General features: G+C 36.9%; 1 protein-coding gene across 2 annotated transcripts; it reads left to right on the plus strand.

The window, feature by feature from the left end:
- The first annotated feature begins 1,015 nt into the window (after window positions 1-1,015).
- On the plus strand, window positions 1,016-26,827 carry BTBD10 (BTB domain containing 10). 2 transcript variants are annotated; one of them, XM_007439523.4, is made up of 8 exons: window positions 1,016-1,165; window positions 17,714-17,904; window positions 18,662-18,947; window positions 20,192-20,294; window positions 21,149-21,269; window positions 23,364-23,561; window positions 24,716-24,826; window positions 25,679-26,826. In XM_007439523.4, exons 2-8 carry the CDS (start codon window positions 17,751-17,753, stop codon window positions 25,987-25,989), a joined length of 1,284 nt encoding a protein of 427 aa, XP_007439585.1. In that variant the 5' UTR covers window positions 1,016-1,165; window positions 17,714-17,750; the 3' UTR covers window positions 25,990-26,826. The 2 variants fall into 2 exon arrangements, with proteins under 2 accessions (XP_007439585.1, XP_007439586.1); XM_007439524.4 differs by lacking the exon at window positions 1,016-1,165 and adding an exon at window positions 9,617-9,972 and having other exon boundaries at window positions 25,679-26,827.
- Window positions 26,828-27,483: the final 656 nt, after the last annotated feature.

Consider the following 27,483-nt stretch of genomic DNA (forward strand, 5'->3'; position numbering starts at 1 on the left):
TCATTACCCAGCTAGGTAACAACATCAGTGCTCCTGAGTGTGGTGTTTGCTCTCTGTTTATATATGCAATAGCTTGCCTTGCCACTGTTGGTGGGAGTGTGGTTTTCTCCTTGGTAGTTCTTTGATTACAGTATTGTTTTCTGCTTGATTGTCTGGTATTAACACCAGACAATCAAGCAGAAATCAATAATGGAGACTTATAAATTAGGTGAATGTGGGGTTCCCTATTTTTTAGCCCAGTGGTCCATGTAACCACGTGAATATTGTAAGTGTGCTTGGTAAATGGACTCCTGGCTTGTTTTTCCTTCAAGCCAAGCACCATGCTCTCCACGTCCAGCCCAAAAGCTTGAATGGATTCAGTGACCAAGTGCAAGATTCCAATCTATAATCTGAACCAATGCCCAGGGAACTTGAGGTTTCTTTTTAAACAGACACTAAAGAATCAGTGCTTATTAATGGCAGCCCGGGCTCCCTTTCGTTAAACGGCGGAACCACCATCTGCCGCAGGTGCTTTCATTTGAATGTCCCCATTCCGCAGCAGATTGATTTCTTTCTTGCACCTATAATTTTTTTATCAACTACAGGTATCTCTGGTGTAGATTCTAGTTTGGAAGAAGCTATGATGATCTCCGTCTAAGGCGCTGGGGAGCTGCATGTGCCTTTTACCCACCATAGGAGTGGCGCTGAAACTGAAGGTAAGGCCAGGCCGTCCACCCTGAGCCACAGCTGACGGGTCTCGAAGACCCGTTGTCTGCGTACGTGCCAGAAGGAGGCGACGCTGCTACAACTGGGAGGGGCGGAAGCGAGGACGCCCCTGGTACCCTCGAATTCCAGGTTCTTCTGAAGCACGAGGGCAGCGAGAAGGAACAGGTCGTTGCCGCGGGACCCCAAGCCCGCCCTCCCCTTCCGCCAACTTCAGCCGAGTCTCACGCACACAGCGATCGGCTGGTTCCCCTAAGTAAGCGGTTCGGTTTCCTCTTACCCTCCCCTTTCTCGTCGAAGTATCGCGAGCGTTCGGACGTCAGAATAGAGTACTCTGCTTCTCGCGGGAGCTGAGCGGACGGTTGACTGGGCCTAGCCATTGTAGTAGTAGTAGTAGTAATAGCAATAGCGGCCGCCTCCGGGAGAGAGTGAGTCGGTTGAGCCCCGACGTCGATCGCGACAGGTGAGGTGAAGGAGCAGGGATGCGGGTGGCAGACCGCTAATTGCCTCGCGATAAGAAAAATCGGCGCAATGTTGTGTTCGGGAAGCCTCTCTTGGTGGGTGAGAGCGAAGTGGTAGCCATAGCCTCCGGTTCCTTTGCCCGTAAAAGGGAGATTGAGTGGCAAGGGAGAGTCGAAGCTACCGGGGCCCCTAAAAGATGGACGCCGGGTGTCTGGATGGTGGAGCCGTGTTGCAGGGGCCGGGGGTTTTAAAATAAGCCACCTTTATTGATGACATGCGGGGTGTAGGCGGGGAACTGAAGGATATTTGGTGGTGGGTCTGTTCTTTCGATAACATCCAGACGTCTATGTTGTGGGTGCGTGCGCTTTCTATTGATGGGAAGCTCGCTCGAGTGGAACAGCCAAATTGTGGGAGAAACTACAGTTTTGAAAACTATGTAACTCTTGGGACTTCTAGTAGTTTAAGGGGAGTGGGCACCAACAAGTAGGGAGTCGCTGAGGGTAGGTTTCTTCGACCGGAGATCTCAGGAGGATTAGTACATGGGAGAGTTTTTTTAAGATTACGAGCTGGGCTATGAGGATGCTTGTTGGATGGCATTGTGGAAAATGGTATCGGCCTAGTGTGCCAGGTACAATATGCAGGTACTGCTCCGACGTGGACAAGTGTGGGAAGGATGACGGGGTGTGTGTGTGTGATGGTTTTGAGGGGACTCTGCTAACGGCAATTTGAGGCTGGGCGCTGCTTTTTTTTAGATACGATAGGGCAGAGGGAGATGATAAGGTGAACGATTTCTCTTGGGGCAAACGTGGACTAAGCCGTTACCGAGGAAGAAAAATAGGCAATTTGGCGCCGAGGGTGAAGATTTCCTGTTAACCTCCACGCATTTGGTAATCGTAATTCGCTTTGGAGGGCTTGTGTGCGTGGCAGTTCCTGCTAAAATTGCTTTGTCATGACTCATTCATTCTATTTTGCGCAATTCTGTAGTGTGGGCTAATATTTGTACTTTTTGTTGTTTTTAGAGCTAATGAAGTGATGATCCTATTAAGTGTATCACGTTTTGCCACAAGCCTGTAATGTGCTGTATTGTTCCAATGCTTTTAATGGAACATTCATTGGAAAGTTTGGATTATATTTAGATAGTAAGTTGCAGTGTGAATGAAGCAATCATAATTTGCCTTGTGGTGAACGTCTTATTTTTGGAGTTTGGATGGCTGCCTTGTAGTTTATTCCAACACTTGGTATCCATAGAGAAGGTTTTCAATATGTTTAATGTTTGCCTTCATAAGTTGTATTGTATTATATTCATACTGTAAGCCTCAGTTTATCTTAACTGTGGGAATTACACTATGAATATAATAAAAAGAGAGTCTCAAATTATATTATCCATATTTGTAAAAGAAAATCCAGTACATTCTAATGGTTCTACCTGGCATCATTTTTCCAGTTTATCATGTATTTTGTGATCCTTGAGTAATAATTGTAACTCTGTATTTTATTAATTTAAATTTTAGTGTTTTGAATAATATTTTTAAAGCATTGGTTAGGAGTCTAGCGATTATACTTTAATAAAAGTTTGAGTAGGGGAAATTTCCAGTTACAGTTTTTTACCATTCCAGAATCAGCTTTCCAGGGCTGCTGATCCTTAAAGAATCTGAGGGAGTGTGAGGAATTTCCCCTTCCCTCTTTCATTAGTGAAAACCGTTTTACGGAGAGTCACATTGGATATTACCTGTTCTTTTGACACCACCTATACCTTTATAAAGCTTTTAACAAATGTAACTTTACTCCTTGAGTAGATTAAAAAATAGTCCTTTGGCTGATATTGTCTAATAAAAGTTGCTTGTTACTCATTTAATAGTATAACAACTATGAATATATGAATAGTATAATTCTTTTTAAATATTTTTTTTTGTTTAGTACTAATTCATTAGTGGGTTTGCTTGAATTGATAATTCTTAAAAATTCAGTATTTTTCTTTTATTATTCCAGAGATTCAGACTAATCATTAAAATTGTACAATTTATCAGAAAAGATATAAGATTATAATTCTTAATATACAAAAACAAATGTCTTGTCATACTTTGTTTAAAGTATTTTAAAATACTTAGGTAACTATGTTTCAGTGAGCAATCCTTTATCTTCTAAATTATAAATTACTTGTAAAATGTACATTTTCATTGTAATTATGTAGAAATAATCCTTATATTTTTCACAATAAGTGAAAATATAAATATAAAAATATAAATATAAAAAACCCCTGTATTTTTCAATTTTCCTTTAAAGGCTCTCAGTTATTTAGATATTAGTGACCATTACACTACTGTAGTATGATCCCATTATTCTATTTGATCCTTCTGCCTTATTTTGGGTGATGTTTGTTGAACATAATTTGTACAAATTCTAATTCTCCTTATCTGATACATCTTAGTTACAATCATAGACATTTGCCCACTAAAGTCAGATTGACCAGTTTCCTGCTGTGGTTTATACTGGGTTTATACTTATTTGCCTTTAATCTGTAATTGATTTTTTGTTTTATTTGGTAATGAAGCGAGGGGCTCTAACAAGAGAATTCCTGATTCTTACATAACTGCAACTACTGCTTTGAATAATCACTTTATCAATTGTAATAGTATTATAAGGAATATATGCCCATCTAATCTACTCTTTACTCATCAGCAGGACATATTAAAATCCAATTTGAAGAGTCTAAAACATACAGATTTGTAGTTAATTGTAAATAGCCTTCCTTCTAAGAGCTGTGGTGTTTGCCATTGTTTGTGTATATTTCACTTAATCAGAACACAAAGTTAACCTGTTGGTATTGCCTTTATTTGATCTAAAATATGATATACGTCTTTTACATTTGAAGGCTGTTATGTTAGGGTTGTTTGTTATCATTGAACAGGCCTATATGCCTGAGTTTTGAAACATTTCCTTCTTAGCTTCCCCAGATGTTTCCCTATCAGATTGGCTTACTCTGGCATTTTATCTGAGCAGATAGACAGACATCTGGGGAGTTGGACAAATTTAAAAACAAAACAATACACAGCAACTCACTGTTAGCGTTTTCTAAGACTGCCTACGGGGACTATGAAACATCTAGGAGTGCATTCTAAGAAATAAAGGTAATTTTAAAGTCTGGTGCTTTGCTTAACAGCATGCCAGCTCCCTCTTTAATTTTATTTAAAATATATATATTTTTAAATAGAATGGAATAGGGTTTGGATTGGCAAGTGCCAAAGGCAGTCTTTAGAAGAATATTTGTACCTAGCTGCCATGTTAAGGGGTTTGTGAAACCCTCCAATGCGAAATAAACTGACTATGGCTGATGTTTTCAAGGATATTATTTTCCATGGGAAAGAACAAGAGTAAGGCCCTTTTGCTAATATTGAACAAGACTAATTTCTCACGCAGACATGGTTTTTGTCAAATAGTGATGATGATTGAGTATATTTTTGTGCATCTGCTTAGATTTCTCAATGCCCTTAATAAACTAGCTAGATTCTCTGTAGTAAACCAGAATGGGCTCTGTTTGGTTTTGAACTAACCAGTTATAGTTTATTTTAAAAATCATGGTTATATACTCCATGGTTTAGTGCAGCTGATATGGAACTATGGTTATGCAAATAAAGCCTTGTTTAGGGTTAGTAGGTGAATTCAGGTAGAAGTAATTTTTAAACCAGGATATTCTATTTGTAGCTTCTACTTGTAATGATCAGCTTATGTTATTAGTTTTGGATTGATATTTTTTGAAACATTTCAAGGGTTTAAACATTGTAAATCCTTAAGTTTATTTTAAAATAAAGTTTTTAACAATATTGAATGGAATTTCATTTTAATTAATCTCTGTTAAGAAGTGTCAGAGTAATACACCATATTCCTTCTTGTAATTCCTTAAAGATTGGTGAAATTATATTCCTGATTGCAAAGTAGCCTTCCAGTTGGCTAGACATAGCTGAAGTTCTTGTAAAAATCTTCCTTTGTTACAGCTCCCCTCTATTCATGTATGTTAAGGGGTCAACAGTTTTAATTTCCATTGTTAGATACTATCCCAATAGTATCTACAGTCAGAATTTTGACGAAATCTAAGGCTGAGGTCATAGTCATGCTAAGCAATGGTTTATATATCCATGGCTTAGCAAATAAATCATAATTGTTTGGGTATAGGCAATATGCCAAGCCATAAACCCTGGTTTATAGTCAAAGAATCTGGGTAAAGACAACATACTTAAACCACCACCATATAAATTATACAAACTATGCTTTAACCTTAAATTATGCTGCTAAGTAGTGGTATATTTGCAAACTCCACTTTTTAGTAATTAACAAAGAACAAATAAAAAGATGCTACTACCGCAATAGAGTTGCAGTTATTCAGATTAAAACTATATTCATATGTATTGTTCAACATCCTTTAAAACATGCCATCTTAGAACTTTCATTGCCACCCCACTTCTTAAACATCCTTCCCGTTAAAACTAAAGTGCTCTTGGTATTTTGACACACAGCCTAGATGTACTGCATTTATTAGGATGCTTTTAACATACTGCTTACAGTTGTAATTTTTAGAATGAAATGTAGATAGTTAAGGAAAGATTGGTTCCTCATCAAATTTAGTTTTCTGTGCTGTTAAAATTAATTTTTTTTAAATGTCTTTGGATATTCAAAAATTGTGTAAAAATAATTATAGATCAACGTATTGGAGACTCAGGTGGTATATCAGTATAGCTTCACATTTCTGAAAGCTTGTTTCTGGTCTTTTTCCATGTGGTGGTTCTTCTGAGAATCTTGTATGTGTGTATGTTTGATGCTTCATGTTGCTTCTACTTGTTCCCCTTTTCCTTTAACTCATGTGAATTCCGACCTTTTAGCAAGGAACTAGACAACCTGTGACCTGTTGGGTCATTGTTTCAGAGATATTTCCTTACCTAAACAGAGACTTGTGACTTGCTGCTGGCTTCCCCATTGACTTTGCTTGTGGGAAGCTGGCAGGGAGCATCAGAAATCTGCCTGCCTGCCTTCCTGTCTGTCTTTCTTTCTACATATAATATAGGCTTGTGCCATTTGCCCTCCCCTCACGAACCTCAGGAGCCCCATGAAGCCTCCTCCTCAACTGACCCGTGGAACTGCCTGCCACTTTGCTGGTAGGAGGTGGAACAAAGGGAGCCACAGACTGCAAGGAAAACTGCACTCCTGCTCCTCATTCTGGTGTGTCCCCAAGGGCCCCCTCCCTCGAGGGAGGAAGAGGGCTCACATGCCAACCGCCAGCACCCCCCAGCCAGCTCTACCTCACCAGCGTGCATCCAAGTCACTCCCTTGTCCTTCCCTCAATGCCCATCACCATTAAGAGAGTTCAAATTTCGGTTTTGGTTCTAAAGCAGCCAATTGCCATTCGCCCCTCAGGCCTTGCTGCCAGCCGATTGGGCACAGGGGACAGAGGGAGGTGGGAAAGAGGGTAGGGATATGCCCATGATGATCAAGTGACTAGGGCTGACCATGATGGCGCAGCAGCACAACAGTGCTGAAGCAGCCACACATTTCCCAAATTTCAATCTCACGGGAGTAATGGGTCCCTGATTTTGGACACATTCTGTAATTTAGCCCATCTGAGATACCTTGGTTCAAAAATTGTTGCCCTATGACACACTGTTTCACCCAGTTGAAGGTTACAGACACGAGAGTTTTAGTAGCATATAGATGAATAAGACTGACCACGGGTATGTGCTCATGTTCTACATTAGCATTGTTATACATTGTTGGTGAAGGGTGGTAAAGCTGCTGACTTTTCTGTCTTTATTGTATCTGCAACCTCCCGTGGCTTTGTTTAAAATAGCCTACTCCCTACTGGGCCTGGCGCAATATGGTTCATGGGGTCACGAAGAGTCGGACACGACTTAACGACTAAACAACAACAACAACAACTCCCTACTGGGGAGAAATAGTGGAGATGACACTTCAACTGGCCACTGTGACACTTTTGCCAAATAATTCAAGGATAAAATTGCTTATATTAATTTTGAGCTTGATGCTTCTTCAACAGATTTTGGTGTGACAATAGAGATATATTTTATAATGTTATCTGGGATTAGTTTGAACTTCTGGAAACTTGTGGGTTCTCTCTACTGTGAAAGTTGGTATGTATGATCTGGGGCAGTGCCCTTCCTGGATCCTTCCGGCAATGAGGAGGTATGTGAATGGCTGGATCCAAGAGATAGTTAATGTTTCTTTGAGAGATGACATGATCCCATCTGTCTTGGAAAATGTGGTGATGGTCACTCTATTGAAGAAAGCCTTGTTGGACAATTATTGCCTTATCTCCAACCTCCCTTTCTTGGGGAGGGCTGTTCAGATGGTATTGGTGACTCAGCTATGAAGGACCCTTAATTAAGTAGTTTATCTAGATTATTTTCAATACAGATTCTCTCAGGAGCTTTTGGTACCACCTATCATGATATCCAAGTGGACTGCCTTTTGGATAAAGGGTTGAAGGTACCTTTCTCCAAATGTTCTGCTCTTACCTTAGTGGGTTGTTTCAGCTGGTACTGGTGGGTAAGAAGTAGTCAGGGTGACAGTTGCTTCAGCCCATCTATATGAAGCTACTGAGAGAGGTCATATATTGGTTTGGGGTGAGGTATCTTGAGTACACTGATGATAGTCATCTTTTCATTGGTGCTCCAAGCCTGGCTGGAGATGCTGTGGAAGTCTAACCCTCTTTGTGGAGGTTGTGATGGGTATAAACAAGCTTAAATTTAATCCCAACATGGTGGAATTTCTGTTTTTCAGAAACAACATGGTTTCATGATGGCTACAGCGTTAGCTCTGGATAGGGTCGCCAACTTCATGCTGTGTTACATCTGTGAGCTGATGCTCATGTAACAATGGTTTCCATTGTTCTTCTCATGCACGACTGTTTATATCCTGCTCCAGAAGTTCTAATAACTTTTATGCAGATTGGGATATGCAGAAGAGAAATATGGCAGGTATTCTGCCAAGAGGCACAATTGAATATAACTCCATATATTCAAAATTTTCTCAGCATTTGTGAGTGCTACATACAGAGAATATTTTCATTTAGCTCAGAACTCACATTTTTCAAGTTTCTGCACAGTTGCATTCTGATTCATAGATGATCCTCTATTGTTTCCCTGTGTACTTGTAGCTGTTTCTAGGATTTTTTAAATTTTAAAATCTGAGTTTGGATTCTGGATATCTACTTACATATAATGGAAGTGTGTGAATATGCTAATGCTTTTCTTTGAACATGTAAATAAGGAATAGTTTAATGTTAGAGGCTTCCCAATCCCACTCCACCCTTAGACTTTAACTAAAATTGATTTACATCTTCCAGATCTGCGCTTTTCAGTGACATCAAGTTCCTGTAGATTGTCTCCTGTGGCCTGCTGGTGGGTCAGGAGGCTGATTTGCAGCCCCTAACCTAGTAGTACCTGCCCACCTCAGTCTGTGGTAACAGGATATGGCTTTTTAATTTGCCAGCCATATTTGGAGACTCCGTGGTTTAGGCCTTGGGCCTTTTGCATATTGAGCTATGTTCCCTCACTTGTTTAGCATACCTTGGAGAGCTGTTTTATTTGCACCCTGAGACCTGAATAAACCAGACAGATCATAAGTTTTAAAAAGATTAGTATGGCATAGATGTAGGACAGTAGTTGTGTGGCTGTTCTGTGAAAGCTTTGGCAGTTGTACAATTGAGAAATAGTTATGGTTGTTTTAATAAATCATAGATAGGTGCTGCATCCATGTGCATTCCATAGCATTTCTTCCAAATTGAATCCAGAGCTTTGCCGAAGTCATAATATAGACACAAACATATATACAGCTATCATTTTGTAAATATGTTGCACTTATTTTGAAAATCACACAAATTACATTCTGCTTGCTAGGATTAGACTAGAAACTTTGTTTTCTTTGTTTTCCTGACCTGTTCTTTGAAATTAAAACCCTAGACTTTTCTTTGCACTGGTGTTAATTGAAACATTATACTGGTGAAAGAAACACTGTGCTTAGAATAGTTAAAGTATCTCTCGCTTACTTTGCACATGCAGTTTCTTGACATAAAATTCTCTTGGCAGTTGTCTTTCTCTCCTGTGTTTTAAACAAATGGCACAGGACTTTTATTAAGAATCTTTTGGTGTGAATTCCTGTCCAGACAAATTACTATATGCTGAATGAATTCTAATGTTTCTGCTGCACTGAAAGCCTAAAAAATGAGGCATGAAAGATAGGTGACAGAAGAAACATTTCAGATGCTTTATTAGTTTATTAAAATCTGACAAGCAGGCAGGGCTAGAAATAGCTTCACAGATGGCACTTGGCAGTATACCAGGCAGCTCTTTCCTTATGCGTTCCGTACGCTATCTATCAAATATGCCAGCCAATGGCGGCTTAGAAAAAAGGAAATGGTAAGCATCAATTCAGCTTACTGGAGGCTGCGAGGTCAGACGTCAGTGCTGCACTGTGCATGGCTGAGTCAGTGGCTGTGAGAAAATGAATTAATATCTTGGGGGCTTACCTCTCTGAGCACTTAATGGACTGAAAAGCTGTAACAGGATTGTTACCCTTGAGATGGAGAAGAAAAGAGGATGCTAGAAAGTGAGGCTAATAATGCCATGGACTATTGAGAAGAGAATGGAAATAACAAATATGCTGAACTTAGCAAGTAATGCCAGAGGATGCCGAACTGGCTTCTAAACCTGCAGCCTGGAGAGGAGCAGATTTCCTTTGTACTTTGTTTTCAACATTTTCTCCCTGTTTTTGTGTTCCTACCCTTTTCCACACAAAAAGCAGGTGCGTATCTGTTAACAGTTTGATACAGTTAGCAGTATTTAACTGAGAAGGGAATATGTAAAGGAGATGAATAGTTCTTTGTGTAACTGATCTCTTGAAATATCTATATGGTAAAGAGAAGTTGTATGACTCTGGATCTAAAGAAAAGGCTATAATATAAATAGCAATGTTATTGGTGGGACTTTGGGATGCATTGCTTAATTGAGCAAAAATAGAAATGATATAAAACAATGTATCAAAAGGGGCTATCTTTAAAGTTTTTATTATTGTTTAGCATTAGTCAGATTACTACTTTTTTCCTATTTGATGGTCTTCTAGGCCAAGGTAACATTTATAGTTTCAAATCCACTCTGATCGCTTTAATAAAGAAGTTAAAAGGTGGTTCATGAGAGTAAGATGCAAGTTAGGTTGTATCAATCCTTACATTTCTCAGCAGTGTGAAAATGGATCACATCTTTTTACAAAGATTACTTTTAAGATTCTCTTAATAATATGCTTTTTTCCAATTGTTATAGGAGGTGCTTATTTTATTGATTTGATTATTTTAGAATAAATAACAGTTTCATAATACAGGAACTACTTCATGAGAGTATCTCTAAAGTTATATGTGTTATATGTGTATTTTATCAAGATGTTTCTGGCATATGTGATTGGCTGACCAGTAAATTGGTATCAGCAAGCCACATTACAGATTGCTGTATGGAAATAGCTTGAATCAGCTGTCACCCAGAAACAATCTGAAGAGTGCGCTATATAATAACAACATTGTATTATAACAATAATATATAGAAGTTGAACAGCCTATCACCCATTCAGGTTGGACTTAGGAAGAAATCTGTACTACAGATGCTTGTGTTGTTATAGTATTATAATGGAGGCTTATAAAGTGTTCTGTCTGGATTTATAGTTGACATGGGTTTTCTGCGGGGAAAAAAGCAAAAAACTGAAATCTGATGTAGCAAAACAGTCTGTTTAATAAACAAAACCAAAATGTGGCATATAATTTAACATGTTTTATAAATGTCTCAAAGGTTTGCTTTACTCATTAAACAAAATGTGATGGAATTAAAATATTTGAGGAGAATGGGAAAATCACAGCCCATTTACTGGGATGTGAATGTTCAAATAAACCAAAATTTTACTTGGCAGTATTTTTTCTTGGAATGAAATGTCCTTAAACACAAATCACTTTTTACAGACTATTTTAAAAAATGAAGAAAAAATAAAGACATTAGTAGCAGTTGACTAATAGGAATTTGGCAAAAGAAAGGAATTATGCTAGATAAGATCAAAACATAATGGGGAGGGGAAGTTGAATAATGCAGCTGGTTGAACTTTACATTATAATGCTGCTGATTCAGTGTTATTTTGTAAAAGTTTCCTGTGTATTTTTCATATATACACACACATTTTATAACTTTTAGAAAGTTAGAATTATTTAATTTCCAAAATGAAAGTTAAATAGATTCACTTTGAAGGCTTAGTTTAGTCATTCTCACCAAAACAGCAAGCTTTTCCATTCTCATTACTATTTAAACCTTTTGTTTTTAAACTGATAATGACAATGTTTGAGCAAATGTCTCCCCTTGTAATAAACATTTCTCTTTCCCTTGCAAATTTACCCAAATCTATTCTGGGTATATTGCTTAGAATCCTGAGCAGATTTGGAGGGAAGGGTCTGCAGACAATAGAAAACCCATTCCCTTAATGATTGCCATTCAATTGGCTGAAGAGAACATCAAGTACAAACCTTCATACTATTGTTTTTGAGAAAATCTTTGTAGCATGATTACTATCTCTCTAGAGTTTTTGTCACTTGAGTAGGAAGCATTTTATCTGAGTCATCAGGCATGCTTCCTGTAGCATGTGTTTACCGGAGATATATCCAAGTATTAATATGCATGAACTTGGCTTGTGTTTGGAATTGCTGAAGAGGATTGTGTTTCATTATGTGGGTTTTGTAAGATTGCTGTTGAGCTAAACTGACCTTTCTGGAATGAACAAAAGCTGAGCGTTTCTTCAAATGCTGTGGCAAGCAGATTTTTGCTCCTATAATTGAAGCTTCCAATTTTTTATTTCTGTATCAGTTTTCTCTGTCCTAGAGCACCTAGAACTAATTAGGTGGATAGAGAGATGGAAATAAAAAGGGGAAATCACTCACTACCTATTAGATTGGTGGACAGCTCCAACTGGATTTCATATAGAAATAGGTGCAAAATACTTACTTGGTGAAAGTATTTTATTTCCATTGGCTAAATTGCAAGGTTTTTATGTTATCTTTTTATTCCCTGTTCTAGAGTTTGAGATATTTTTTTCTCCAACTAACACTTTTCCTTAAGCAGCTTATAAGTTTGGAAATGACTTCAGAAAAGCAGTTTAGCATTCAGGAAAGGGATGAGAAATAATAAAATATGAGTTTTTCAGTATACTTTCCCATTTTCTGTCTCTATTTTCAGTAGGATATAGGGTGCATTTTTATAATGTGAAATTTCTGTAATGTGCTTTATTTGTGGTTTGCTAGTTAAGAACAAATTCCACTTTCCCAAGATCTTGTCGTTCTTAATTTTAGGCATATTTCATCCATGCATCTATCCACACAGAACATGTAAAGCCACTGGAGTGAAAATAACTTTAAAATACAGAAGCAGGAATATATGCTAGTTAGATAAAAATATTGCTATTGCAGGGGGGAAAACTTCTTTTATGTGGGAGACAAATAAGTTCCTGAATAAATGTGTCATCTTTATATCTGTAAAAATATAACTTATTTTTATTGTTTCTGAAGAGATGTGATAACTTTCCCAACTTTTTAAATCTAAATTTCCATGTTCAACTTGTATAATATATACAAATTCATATTGTAGTTATATTCTGGTTATTGTTGCTATATTTTAGCTTAGTTCTTTTGATAGAAGAACTTCAGTCCTGTTAATGAAATTGTAAAAACTAAGAATCCATTTTAATAAATTAGAAAATATGTATTACATATGTGTTTTACTATAGGCTAAGCAATCAGTTAGTGAAAGCTTTGATTTGAAGGAATACATACCCATTTGTCTAACTTATCAGTTATAACAGATATTATCAGTGCTTTCCAATATAGGTTTAGCTATACTAATATATAAAATTAATTCCTTACTAATGGATCAAAATTTAACCTGTAATTTTCTGAAGAGCTGCTGTAAAAGATTACAGCGATCTGGCATCTGCATGTTATACCAAAGAATGTTTCCTACTTCTTTTTGACATTTCCAAGAGCAGTTAGTTATATGAACTATTAAAGTTTTGGAGGGTGATATTCTTTATTGTTAGTTAAAAGAAGGATTTTTCCCCCTTACTGCCTAATGTAACATTGTTTTTAAAATTCCAAATGTATTCCCTGATGCTAAATATACTATTTTTCTACTGAGACCTTATTGTTATTGATTTCATTTTTTAAACTCCATTCAGTTTTAAAATGAACACTGGAAAAGTCTTAAAATTTAAGCAAAAGGAAATTTTTAGTGTCATCAACAAAATCTTTTCGGATGTAGTTTTGGCCCATTAGAGCTCTGAAAAGTATGTGATCAATTAAAATGAAATTTAAAAATAGCTGTTTATATACACCGCTGTGTACATATCATGTATTCTGCTTTTAATTCTGGTTTGTGTATTTTAGATCCGTTTCTTTTGTTCAGAGTTTAAAAACTCCCATGTACATTTAATTGGTTTTTAGAGAATATAATTTGTACTACTTCTATAAACCTGCAAACCTTTTTTATGGATGATCAGTTGAATATTTTTATGAATCTATTCAGTTATCCAAAAAAGAGAGTTTTGCTTGATGTTGCCAGCGTTGCAGTTGTAGGGCCCACAAGCAAGGGCCATTAAACTTAACAGGACTTGGACCTGAAAACATACACATAACACTAAATAGCAAGGAAAATTCAGTGTTCACCAGTAACATTTTAAAAATTGCTCATTTGTTTTTATTACCATAGGTAATTTATGTAATTTTGTCTTCATTCTCAGATAATTTTACTTTAATACAAGGAATGTTATATTAGCTTTAACATATTGGTTTAACATAGATAAATACTTCTATAACTTTGTTTACTTTTGTTATTTTAAATTTGTAGATAAATATTTTAACATCAGTTTCTGTTTTCTCTTCATATCCCCGTTCCCTGATCTATTTAAAGCAATGCAGGATGAAGATAGGGGTGAGGAGTTTGGAGTTCAACTTGCTACCAGTGACTTGCCTACCCCCCCTTTTTTTTTAATTGCAGAAAAATCTGTAGTTCTGTGTATCTATAGACAATTGGAACTGTAGTGATATTGATCCCAAAGTCTGATGCATTCAGTATAATAGAGATGCTCAGTAGGATAAAAATTGTGCTGATTCTGCTCTATACAGCAGTTCTGAATTTAATTAGTTATTTTCTAAATGGATCTGTTCTCTAAATAAGTTCACTTTCTCAGAAGTGGCTTTTCCTTTTGGTCCTGAATTATACTGTTCTGACTGTTTTGGATATTATTGTAACCAATTTCAGTATTTTTGAAACATAGTGCTTAGGTTAGATTGGCCTTGCCAAAACTTCATGCCCTCCACTTGTTGGCTTCCTGCATGTCTGTAGGTCCTCAGTTGTAGAGGCCCACAGGATGTCACAAGAATATATAGTTTTTGATCCCTACAATATTGTATAAAGGAAAGATTCAGTCTTCATAGAAGAAGCTAGATAAGATGTAAATTCTGAAAAGTTTATGACACCTGAATTTAAAGTTTCCTGAAATAGTCAAAAGCCTCAAACATAGAAATAATCTAGATTTGATTTGCTGCTGATGTCACAATTGCCTCAACTGAGAATGGAGCCAGAGGTTATAGCAAAAGAATGTGACCTAGAAGCCAAGTACATTTCCTTCAGTGCTTGTGTTTGAAAGGCAATATAGTACTGTATTTTTTGGCTACCCTTCTTATTGTGTTTGTTGGTTTAATAGTTTGTTGCCAGGCCAAATACAATGTTACCAATAGAAGCGAATATGTGTAGCTCAGGGTTGAACTGTGGAGTCCTTGGGGTTCTCTGAGCTTGGTTGTTTTCTTGCAAACGTTTCATTACCTGGCTAGGTAACATCTTCAGTGCTAGAATGGAATGGGGTTTACTCTCTGTTTATATACCGTGGCATGCCCTGCCAGTGTTGGTGAGGGTGTGGGCTTTGTTTTGTTTTGTTTTTTCCCTCTGGTAGTTCCTTGATTAAGGTTGTTTACTGCTTGATTGTATGTCTGGTGGTAATCTTGGTGTTAATCTCTGCTTATCTGGGTGATGATTGCTGGTGAGATGTTCTGGTCTTTTGTTTTCCTTTCTATTGTCTCTTTTGAATAGCATGTTGATGTTGTTTATCTCTGTGTGCCTGTTGATGGCTGCCTTGTCTGAATACCAAGCTTCCAGGAATTCCCTCACATTTTTGATTTAGCTTGGTCTAAGATGCTGACAGTTTCCCAGTTGAAACTATGGTTAAGTCCGTCCGCGTGTTATGAGATTAAGGACTTTTCATCATGTCTTCTAACTGCTAGTTGGTGTTTATGGATGCGCTCTGCAAGCCTTCTGCTTGTCTATCCTACATAGTGGTTGTTACAGTCCTTACACTGTATGTTGTAGATGACTCCTGTTTTTTTCACCTTGGGCTACGGGGTCTTTTGGTTTGCTTAAGATGTTTTGAAGGGCTTTAGTTGGTTTGTGTGCTACAGAGATGCCATATAGTTTTAATAGTCTGTTGGTAGTTTCTGAGACATTTCTGATGTATGGCAGTGTGATCCTTTTCATAGCTTGTGTTGGTTGTGTTGTAGGTTGAGTGGTCAGGTACTTTTTGATAAAGTTGTGTGGATATCCATTTTTTGGGAAGATGTTATATAGGTGGTCTGTTTCCTTTTTCTGCTGTTCTGGGTTGCTGCAGTGCGTTTGTGCTAGCTTGAATAATGTTCTTACACAGCTCCTCTTGTGGGAGGTTGAGTTGTTACTTTGGTAATGGAGTACGTGATTAATGTGGGTTGTCTTCCAAAAGACTTGGGTTTCTAATTTACTGTTGTTTCCTCTGCTGATGAGGATATCCAGGAAGGGTAGCATGTTGTTGTTTTCTTCCTCTCTGGTGAATTTTATTCCTTTGAAGATGATGTTGATGGTTTCATGTGTCTTGTCTAGTTGTTCCTTTTTTATTATAACAAAGGTGTCATCTACATACCGGATCCATACTTTAGATTGTATGTGTGGAAGCGCTATAGTTTCTAGGCGTTGCATTATAATCTCTGCTATGAGTCCTCACAGTGGTGATCCCATGGGTGTGCCTCTGATTTGTTGGTATATTTGTCCATCAAACTGAAAATAGGTAGTGAGGCAGAGGTTGATGAGGTCCATGATTTTGGTTATTTTGATCTGGGTGTATTTGGTTAGGTTGGGTGTGTTGTGTAGTACTGCTGATATGGATTCTTTCGCTCGTTCTAGGTTTATGGATGTAAAGAGTGCTGTGACATCAAATGACACCATAATTTCATCTTCATCTATGTGTACATCTTTGATTTTCTGGAGGCACTGTAGTGAGGAGTTGATAGAATATTCACTCTTCTCTGTGAGATGTCCAAGCTTTTTTGTCAGTTCTTTTGCTATGTTGTATGTTGGAGTCCCTGGTAAAGATACAGTTACAAAATACAAATACAATTTTAATTGCCTAGTTGGTTAGCATTTTACTTTCATATTAAGCAACTAGTAAAAATTTCAGTTCTGTGTAGTTTTAATTTTTTCAAATAGAGCAGTTTGAGATTTCTGTGGAAAAGGGAAGGAATTAAAAGAATATGAATCTCAAATTTTGAATTAAACTTGACATGTTTCATAATGTAAAATGTATTTAAATTACATGATTTATATGATACCTCAACCATAAAACTTTCTGTGGCTTGCATATTTAAAACATCTATAAAACTATAAAAATCTCAAAACAGTTAAAAGGTAAATAAGCCTGGTTGATAACAGGTGGCAACAGGGTCTACAATAAATTAATATTTGAAACACTGGAGAAAGACGATTATTTTTATTTCTTTTCTAGGGAAGGAGCCATCCGTATATGGTTGGTGGTCAAGCTGTTTTATAGGAAAGACAAATTTCTTGGTCCCTGCTCCCATAGCTCCATAAGGGTTGAAGATATACCACATGCAATCACCATTCACATGTTAGGACAGATTCTATTAGGAGCATATAGTCTCATAGGTAGTAATCAACATTTGAATTTTCCCCAGAAACCTATTGGTAGCTAGTTCACTGGTTAAAAATGAGGTATTATTTTGTGAATCGGTCTTCATCCGTTTGTGCATGGACTAACACATTCTGTACGAACTCAAGTATCTTAATCAAAAAGGAAACTCATGACCCTGGATGTTGCAATAGTTGAGATGTGATGAGGCGTGAGTTCCTGACAGCCTTCAGACATCTGATCAGGACCCATTGCATTTCCGGTTTGGCTCATTTTGTTTCCGAGGCATTTCCTAGCCCATTATGTACATGTTGTCAAGGTGCCATGAAAAGGTGAAAATCTTGCCATATAGATATGACTTTCCCAAAAGCAGTGTGCCTCTTTCTAAACTCTTCAGAAAGGAGGTTAATATTAGAATACTACTGATATTAGAAAAATAAACATTCACAATTAAGATCTGTTTTATATTGACTGCTATTTAAATATTCTAAATGCTATCTCAACATGATCACTTGTCTTCTAGTACTTCATCTCGTCTTGTTAAGAGTGATTGCAGAAAAATGAGTCTTCATGGGGCTAGTGGTGGCCACGAAAGGTCAAGAGACAGAAGAAGGTCAAGTGATAGATCACGTGACTCATCCCATGAACGTCTTGAGTCTCAGCTCACTCCATGCATCAGAAATGTTACTTCGCCAACAAGACAACATCAAGGAGGTATATCATGAGATAACTATATCTGTTTAAAATAAGTTTTTACTAGAAAGTAAGTACCTTTGCCAAAGATCACAACTTTTCACTTGAAGTTAAATCTAGGGTTCTTTGTGTCACAAATCTAAAATGTGAAAGCACAAAAATTAATGTTCAGAATCTCATTGGGAATGTAAATACTCATTCTCCATTTTATAGCTGTAATTTGTGTGAAAGTAAACATTAAAGAGCAGATTACTTAAGCCTTGTGTACAGAAATGTTTGGGTACAATGTTACATGTGTATGTTGTGTTTGGTATGCTCAGCTGAGGCCTAAGCATGGAAACTGGTTCTATGGCATTCTTCAGCCTGTGATCTTCCAGATGTTTTGGATACTGGCAATCCTTTTGTGATGGAGAATGTAATCCAAACTATCTGGCACCAAATTAGGGAAAACTGGTCTATGGTATCTCAAAATTTAGAATAATTTAAAAGTCTCATCCCATTGCTGGATTATACTAGTTATTCCCTCTTGTATTATTCACCTCTTCCACTCCATCCTCAGTAGTCAGTGTAGCAATAGGCAGAGAAAGCTAGGAAACTGCTGCCTTTCTCTGTCACATCATGAGATGGTACACTGAGTTTCTACTACCACCAAACTAAAATCCAAAGATAAGTTTGGCTTAATATAGAAAAAATGTTGCCTTTGTAATGTGCTTTTGAGATATAATGTGTTCTGATACTGCAATTCATTTTAAAATATTTGTATTGCTTTTCATTGCAGAACGTGAGAAGGATCATAGCTCATCTCGACCAAGCAGCCCTCGTCCTCAGAAAGCTTCTCCGAATGGTTCCACTAGCAGCCTAGGAAACAGTAGTAGAAACAGCAGCCAGTCAAGTTCGGATGGGAGTTGCAAGAATGCTGGAGAAATGGTTTTTGTGTACGAGAACGCAAAAGAGGGAGCTCGGAATATAAGAACTTCAGAGAGAGTAACACTTATAGTGGACAATACTCGATTTGTTGTAGATCCTTCTGTTTTTACTGCACAGCCAAATACAATGTTGGGCAGGTTGGCATTACTTTTTATTGCATATATATCATCAGGTGTCTGGCTGAATTATGACTAAGAACAAATGTCTTAGTATTGTGAAATATTTTTGATCACACACTTTGTTGCTTCTGTCAGACAAACATTTCAGGTGCAGTTAGTCTCCATTAGTCTGTATTACTGTATTTTTCATGAAGTATAACTTAGCTGTTGGGTAGTTTATTTTTACACAAGTCTATCCTTGGTTCAGTTTATTGGAAATAAAACACCTCATGACTTTTTTCTTCAATAGTTATTTTTCAAATAACACCTTTGTTAATTTGAAATTACCTAGTGTGAAGTTTTTCAATGAAGTATCCAATTCATTATGGAGTAGCGTAGGTGGTAATGAGGATGCGTACATTGACGGCACATTCATCTATAGTAAGAGACCTTTTTTCATACAATGGCCACTCTTGGCCTTTGAATGATATGCTAGGAACCTCATTTGAAAGAATAGAAGGGGCAGAGAAGGGAAGGCAAGAAGTAACTAAACAAAACAGCTGATTTAATTTACATTTAAACTTAAGTAAACTTTAACACTGTTATTACAGTTACATATTTAATAACGTCACTGTCATGTTAAGCATAACAATTGGGCAACTTTTGAGAGGCTCTGGCAGCCATGGCCAAAGTCTGGGGAGGGGTGTGGTATTGGATGTGATATGAGGCTTAATGTAGTGCATTATCAGTATGCAGTATCCTACTACTTTGAAACATGTCAGCTCAACATTAATTGTTAATCTTCCAAAAAGCAGAGCTATTTTAGTGTGGGGAACACATTTTTTTAAAATTACTGTTTTGGCTTCTATAGAGTCTGAAGAATAGCTACTGGTGTGCATGGATGAAAAAGTTTTGTCCCTCTTTGTAGCAGTTAAATTTAAGAGTCGAATTGAATTACTCATCAATTTCCACCCAAATTATTGTTAAAAGTTGCAAAACAAATCTATGAAGCCTGTCAATAAGACTTCTGTCATTGACTGTTTTAAGTTTAGAGATGGATGTTTTTAAATCATACTTTGCATGTATTAAAATACGTTAAACATCTCAAATTTTCTTTGGAAATATGGACATAGTCGCTTGCAAAGTCTGCAAGTCCCTAACGGTGCATATTCTGAATTTCCTATAATTATTTCTAAAGTTTCAGCAAATTTAATTCAAACCCTGATGAATTGTGTACATTTAAAATGGATTTTGAGTAACATGGGTTTTTTTTCTATATATAGGATGTTTGGTTCAGGAAGGGAACATAATTTCACACGGCCCAATGAAAAAGGAGAATATGAAGTGGCTGAAGGAATTGGTTCCACTGTTTTTCGTGCTATCCTGGTGAGATCTCGTAAGATTCTGTTCTTCCCATGTTCACCATTTCACATTTATGAGATTAAAAAGTAGGAAATCATTTCTATAAAAGCTTACTATAAACATCTGTAATTTATTTAAACAGTATTGTGAGTACTACCAATAGTAGTATCAACTGATAATTATGCAATTTTTCAAAATCTTGTAAAATCCAGGGATAAAGAATTTGGCTATAAGTCTGTGATTTTCAAATTTCTCTGTTCAGGGAACTCATCTCATCTGAATGTTAAAGGATTCTCAGCTTGAGATACTGGCCATTCCTATTGGGCTTACCATCTATGTGCTATTGTCTGGAAAATGGCAGTGCATTGTTGGGGAAAGCCAGCAATAGTGGGCAAGCTATTTTTCATGAAATGTGTTTATAATTACTAATATATTATTAATATATTACTTGAGAAGACTTTTAAGTGCCCAAGAAAACAGCAGGGTTCCTCAATTCCTGAATCATGTTATTTGTAAATATGGGAGTAGAAGATGAAGTTGAGAGACAAAAAGAATGATGTTAAACCTTTGGCAGATAACATTTCTGAGGGGAGAAACATTTCCTAAGATTCATTAGGCATACGTTTTTATGGAGTTAGCAAAGCAATTTGAATTGCACTCAGAATTTAATTGGTGTCCATTATGTTCCAGTTCTACAGTAGTCTCTTTTCAGTCTTCATATGGCAGGAGAGAGATTGCTTCATTCTGCAACGCTACTGGATACCCAGTTTTGTTTGCAGCAACAGAAAAACATGCAAGGATTTGGAAAAATGTAGGGCTTATTCTATAAGAATTAAATGTTTTCTCACAAATCAGTTTGTTTTCTTTTTTAATTTAAGGATTACTACAAGACTGGCGTGATACGTTGCCCTGATGGAATATCTATTCCTGAACTACGAGAAGCGTGTGACTATCTCTGTATTTCTTTTGATTATAGTACTATCAAATGTAGAGACCTCAGTAAGTATAACATTGCTGTTAACTTCACATACTGTATGTACATTTTTAAGATGCTGTTTTCTGACTATAAACTATTTTAAGAGTAGCATTTGAGCATTTTATCAATTTTAACATTATAAAATAGATTTTAGTTTGGGCTGGTGATTGTGTTTAGTAATATATACTGTAGTTACTCTTGTTAAATGCATAGAGGCTTTATTTATAAAACTCTATTTCAGTCACAGACCAGCATAATATAACATAAAACAATTTACAACCAGCAACAGCATATATCTGGACTGTAAAATGGGGGAAAAATACTTAAAGAATTAGCATTACTATTACAAATGTCTAATATTATTAGATATTTGTAGTGACTATATAGAAGAAAGAAGATGAAATGTAAAATATATTTTAAAAAAATAGATGTAAGAACTAAAAAAAATTACAACAGAAGCTATCTAAGCTGTGGAATATAGAGCTAAAACTTAGCATTAATAGCACAAAAGTATGAACATTGTAATTCTAAAAACTAGCTGTAAGAATCAATAATATTAAGACTACCAGAGCTGTTAAAAAGGGATTGTAGTCTAATAGAGGCATAGCTTGAACTCTGTGACCTGTAAAACTTTCAGTTAGTGGAGAGGTTAGAGCATTTCCAATCTACATATGCTGAAGGAGAACCTGTTCGGTAGACTCAGCTTCCCTAAACTTTCAGAGACCTAAATGTTCCAAGCATAGGATTTTCCTATATCTTTCCTCCAGAACAGCCAAAGGAAGAATATTGCACTGTGCAAAAGTAGTGCCCCTTCTATGTTGGGGACACTTCTAAAATACACTGCAGGTGCTTCTGTATGGCTGCGCTGTTGATACTAGGGTTGGAGCACTGCTTTGATCATCCTGCTGGTGGTGGTGGTGATGATGATGATGATGATTATTATTATTATTATTATTTTCCTGCGGCTATGTGTGTGTATGTAGGTAGATAGGTAGGTAGATAGTCAGTCAGTCAGTCACCCAGCTCAAGGCGGTGAACATACCTAATGCTCCTACCTCCTATTTTTCACACAACAACAACAACGCTGTGAGGTGAGTTGGGTTGAGAAAGAGTGAGTGGCCCAAAGCCCGAGCTGGCTTTCATGCCTAAGGGAAGCTTAGAACTCAGTCTCCTGGTTTCTAGGTCAGCACTTTAACTACTGCATCAAATTGGCTCTCGGTATTTGCTGCTTCATCACAGAGCTAGCCTGATCAAATCTCAAAGATAGTAAATAAAGAGGGAATAGAGTCCTAGACCATCTAATTTCTCTACCAGGGATTGCTTCCAAACAGACTGGAATCCATCCTCCAAAGTTAAAGAGGTTGGACCTAGTAGGCAAAAATATATTTTTAGCTAGTATTTTAATATTAATATCCATATTTTAGCCTCTACTCACAGCAGCCTCTAGATGTAGGGTAGCATTTGTGACACAGTGGGGGACCTGGGACACTGAGTTTAAAAATTTAGATTAGACTTGCTCCGGAGGGCCAAAGTCAGATATGGACCCAGTGTCCCCGGAGAGCATCTATGCCAGTGTTGTTGCTTTAAATAACCTCAGGGCAGCAGGTAAATTACTAGCCTATTTTGTTTGGTATATTAAGGGTGGCAGATACAATTCTTTAAGCTCTTTGGGTAGTATAGGCGGTATGATACTTCTTACTACTAGAAGAATGAAAAATAGTTAGAGGATGTTACCTGCTCAAATAAGTACCTGACTATTTGCTAGGCATGACTTTTGGGGTGCCTGCAGAACTAATGATTTTGGTCTTGGTGTGTTAATTCTTGTGTTGCATTATTTTGGTGCAGCTTATTTAACTTTATAGACAAGTCAGAGATGCTTTATAAACATCAGCAGTTCGATATTTTCTTGTTTCAAGTCCAGAACCTAGAAAATACCAAGGTAACATATTTAAAACATTTGAGCATAATTTAGCAGTTACAAGAACCATGAGATGTTGCACCTTTGTTTTGCCAAAGGTGGTAATACTTTTATTGAATCACGTAATAGTGGCTCATTTAACATTCAGCTCGGTATTTTTCTGAACAGATAGTAATGAATTTGATGGCATTGATTTCAGGTGCTCTCATGCATGAATTATCAAATGATGGTGCTCGGAAACAGTTTGAATTTTACCTTGAAGAAATGATACTGCCATTGATGGTAGCCAGTGCTCAGAGTGGGGAAAGAGAGTGCCACATTGTAGTGCTCACTGATGATGATGTTGTTGATTGGGATGAAGAGTACCCACCTCAAATGGGAGAAGAATATTCACAAAGTAAGTCAGTTGGTTCTCCTTCAGTTGAATTTGGCTTTGAGACCTGGGCTTAGTTAATTAATTAATCAGGCAGCTGTGCTGCCTCATTTCCAAAGAACAAACCATGAACTTAAAGCAACCTTCAGTTCTTCAGTAAACCTACAGTGAAAAGTACTCATTCACAAATTGAATTGTAAAGAAAAGAAGCATAAATGTCTCATTCTCTTTTCTAGATAATTAATTGAATCATGCATTTTTAAAATACATGTACTGCATCAATATTGAGCAGGGATGATCAGCTTTCAATAGATTAAGGGCTGCATCAGGCTTTGTGCGGTATGTTGAAGGCTGTACTCCAAAAATAGGTAATGTCAGGGACTATTCTGGGAGGGGGATTCAGGAATTCAAAATGGTTCTGTAAGCATCTTCAAGCTTAATGTATCCATTTTGCTTCTTTAGCTCCCCCCCCCCGATACAATAAAAAGAGTCTAAATTTTTGGCCCTACTCATACTGGGTATTGAGGACGCACAAAAAGGATTCAGTTGGGTCTCTTGGGCAATACTTTTTTTTACTCCTACTGTACTACATCATAGTTTCTTACATTTTAAACTCCTTATGAGAAATATAAGTGGCAATGTGTTGTAGAAGCTTTTTTAGAATGCAAATTTCAAGGTTCATATATCAGACTTTAAGCTAATGCAGTCATCTCTGTTTTATGAAACAGAGGTACAAGGATGTTTATGCATGCTAGCACCAACTCCAAATCCATATGTGCTTTGGCTCTACCTCTGATCACTCTATGTTGAGCAGACATGCATGATTTAGTAGACATACCTAATTTTTTTTCTGGCAATTGAGTACATTGTTTATGCAAGGTTCCCCTGTCAAATCTGTCATTTGGAGAATTGTAAATATATTTGGTTTATGATCACATATTCCACTTGAGTGTGCAAGGTTGCAGGCGTAGTCAGTGTGCAGGAGGCATATTGGACTGGACTACCATGCTTGGGTCACTCCTCAATCCTGTAATACCTGGATTCTTAGATAATATAAATAATACTGTGCATATTTTAAGATTGGTTCAGAATGCATTAGTTGTTTTATTTACCATTATTGTGTACTGGTGAAATGTATCTATAGCTTATTCACTTCATGAAATATGTTTTCTCTCCAGTTATTTATAGCACAAAGTTGTATAGGTTCTTCAAGTATATTGAGAACAGAGATGTGGCCAAATCAGTACTGAAGGAAAGGGGTCTTAAGAAGATTCGATTAGGTATAGAAGGTAAGATGATTTGATATTGTCTAATCCAACATGTAGTGAAAAACTAACATGTAGACATTTATGATCTAAAACCACAGTGGAATAAGAGGGAGTACAGGTAGTCCTTGATTAACTATGGCAGTTGGGACTGGAATTTGTCACTAAATGATGTGGTCATAAAGCATGACGTCACTTAACCATGCCACTTAGTGACTGCAGTTCCGGCACTTCTGGTTGCTGTCATTAAGCAAATCCCACACCATCATTAAGCGCGAGGTCACATGGTTGCCATTTGCGACCTCCTGCCAGCTTCCCCATTGACTTTGCTTGTCAGAAGCCAGCAGTGAAGGTCGCAAATGGTGATCATGTGACTGCAGGGATGCTGCAGCCTTGAGGACTTACTTGAGGGTAAGTACCCCTTGTTCAGCACTGTTGTAAGTTTAAACAATTGCTGAATGAGTGGTTGTTAAACGAGGACCACCTGTAATAACTAGAACGTAGTGACTTCAAAAAAAGAAATAGGCCTTGGCAGCCACTAACCGTGTTGTCCTTTTTTCAATACCATGTTTTATCTTGGTAAACTATAGTTATGCTTAAGTTTAAGGCTTATTCTTATACAGAACATAGCTTGAAATTTCAGCATAGAACATATGGTGTATCTCTTGTGATGTGAATGTACTTACAAAAGGGATTTGAAATTACAGAGTGTCAACAAAACTGCAGTGAAAAGGGGGAAGAAGGAATGATTACAGAATGACACACCTTAAAATATGCTGAGTAAATAAAATAGTTTGTTGAAAAGAAAGTTGTATTCTATCTCAGAGTCCTCAGATGTTGAATGAAATTATAAATTTTATTGGTTATTTCTTTTAGGTTACCCTACGTACAAAGAAAAAGTTAAGAAGCGACCTGGTGGGAGACCAGAGGTAATCTATAATTATGTCCAAAGACCTTTCATAAGGATGTCATGGGAGAAGGAAGAAGGGAAAAGTCGTCATGTTGACTTCCAGTGTGTGAAAAGTAAATCAATTACCAACCTAGCAGCAGCTGCAGCAGACATTCCCCAGGACCAGCTGGTGGTGATGCACCCCACTCCCCAGGTGGATGAGCTAGATATTCTACCAATTCATCCTCAGCCCAGCAACAGTGATATGGATCCTGAAGGACAGAACTTGCCACTCTGATCCAAACTGTTGGTTAAACAAAAGCATGCTATTATAAAAAAATTGAAGATGCTGTAATGAGCTCATACTGCACTGCAATTCCAGCTTCTCTCCATTGTGTAATGAACATAAAATGTTTCAGGATATTGCAGTATGGACTTAACAAAGACCAAAGTGGGATCTGATTATGGTTTGTAGGAGTACATATGTAACATCATGAGGTTCAGTTACATACCTGCATTTGTTTCCCAGTAAGTAGCTTTTGTGGTATTGGTTGTATGGTGGACTGTTCTTAGCCTCAAACTTATCAAAAACAGCAGGATTTGGAAGTTATGGTTTATTCAGTATTTTGGTACTCAGTGGGCAAAATGCAGACTTAAAATTGATAGTGGCACTTTATAAATGGTGGACAAAAAATATTCTCAAAGCCATTTTTATAGTCTGGGTGCACTATGTTGACTCTAACAGAGTGCTTCTTTCAGAGACTTTCTATTCAGCAAAATGTAAATAGTTTGTTCTGAATAGAGGTAATAGCTTACTTAACTTGTTCTCTTATGAATGAGCACAATGTTCTTGCCACTGGGACTTTTGGGTTGTGATCCAACAGCCTACTTTTTTCAGATTTATCCAGTGAATGTTTTTTTTTTCATGATTTGATGTGAGCCATGTTGAAGGGTCAGGAACAACTGATATGGGCTTTATCTTTTAAACAGATGCCTTATCTTAAATCTGTTCACAGAAATATTTATTTACTGAGAGGTTTTTCATATGTTGTCATGGAATAGAAAAATGCAAATTGTTCATTCTTCACTTAATAACTGATTGTAAACTCAAGTTTTTCATTCAAATAAAATTTCCATTATTTTAATATTAGCAGTAATATAATTTATTCATTCTTCTGAAATGGGTAGTTAACAAAAGAATCTAAGTTCTTTACATCTCACACAAAAAATCATCAGGTCATCTTTCCCTCAGACCATTTACTATGAAGAGGCTTACTTTCTCCATGATTCTCCATTTTCTAGGACTTTTTTTTTTTTTGGAAAACTAGTTAGGCAAAATAAGGCAATTCATGAGATTTTGGAAATTCTCATGATACAGCTGATTGGGCCTGCTTTTGACTAGAATTGACTTCATCCAGTCTTTTATACAATTAAACTAATAACTTTGGATTGGTTGACAGCATCAATTAACCCTTCTTGATATTTGTATAACGTATTAATGTAATCTTCATTTGTTGGGAACAGGGCCATTGTCTTTAATAAAAATAAAATGAGCTGGCAGAATTTATCTAATTTTGCCACAATACTAAACTATTCAAAAAGGTTGAGGTTTAGAAGTGTATATGAATAGGAAACTTAAGTACACTAGAGGCCTCTTCATAATGCCTATACAGTACTTCTGAAATAATTTGGAAAAGATGCTTCAGAGCATGTGGGATCATGAATATAAGGTCTGCAACACCTTAAAGCAACCATATAATCCTTGGAAAAGAAGTGATTGTTTTAAAGAGTT

The sequence above is a fragment of the Python bivittatus genome, unplaced genomic scaffold (genome assembly GCF_059951505.1).
Source record: "Python bivittatus isolate LINGU-HERP-01145 unplaced genomic scaffold, Pbiv_v1 ctg000480_np1212, whole genome shotgun sequence".
NCBI lineage: Eukaryota > Metazoa > Chordata > Lepidosauria > Squamata > Pythonidae > Python > Python bivittatus.

Excerpts from the sequence above, each read along its gene's own strand:
- BTBD10 (XM_007439524.4), top strand. The coding sequence starts at position 9,848 with ATGCCAGAGGATGCCGAACTGGCTTCTAAACCTGCAGCCTGGAGAGGA. Across the intron at positions 17,905-18,661 it reads AACAAGACAACATCAAGGAG|AACGTGAGAAGGATCATAGC; the intron begins GTATATCATGAG and ends TTTTCATTGCAG. Across the intron at positions 18,948-20,191 it reads CCAAATACAATGTTGGGCAG|GATGTTTGGTTCAGGAAGGG; the intron begins GTTGGCATTACT and ends TTCTATATATAG.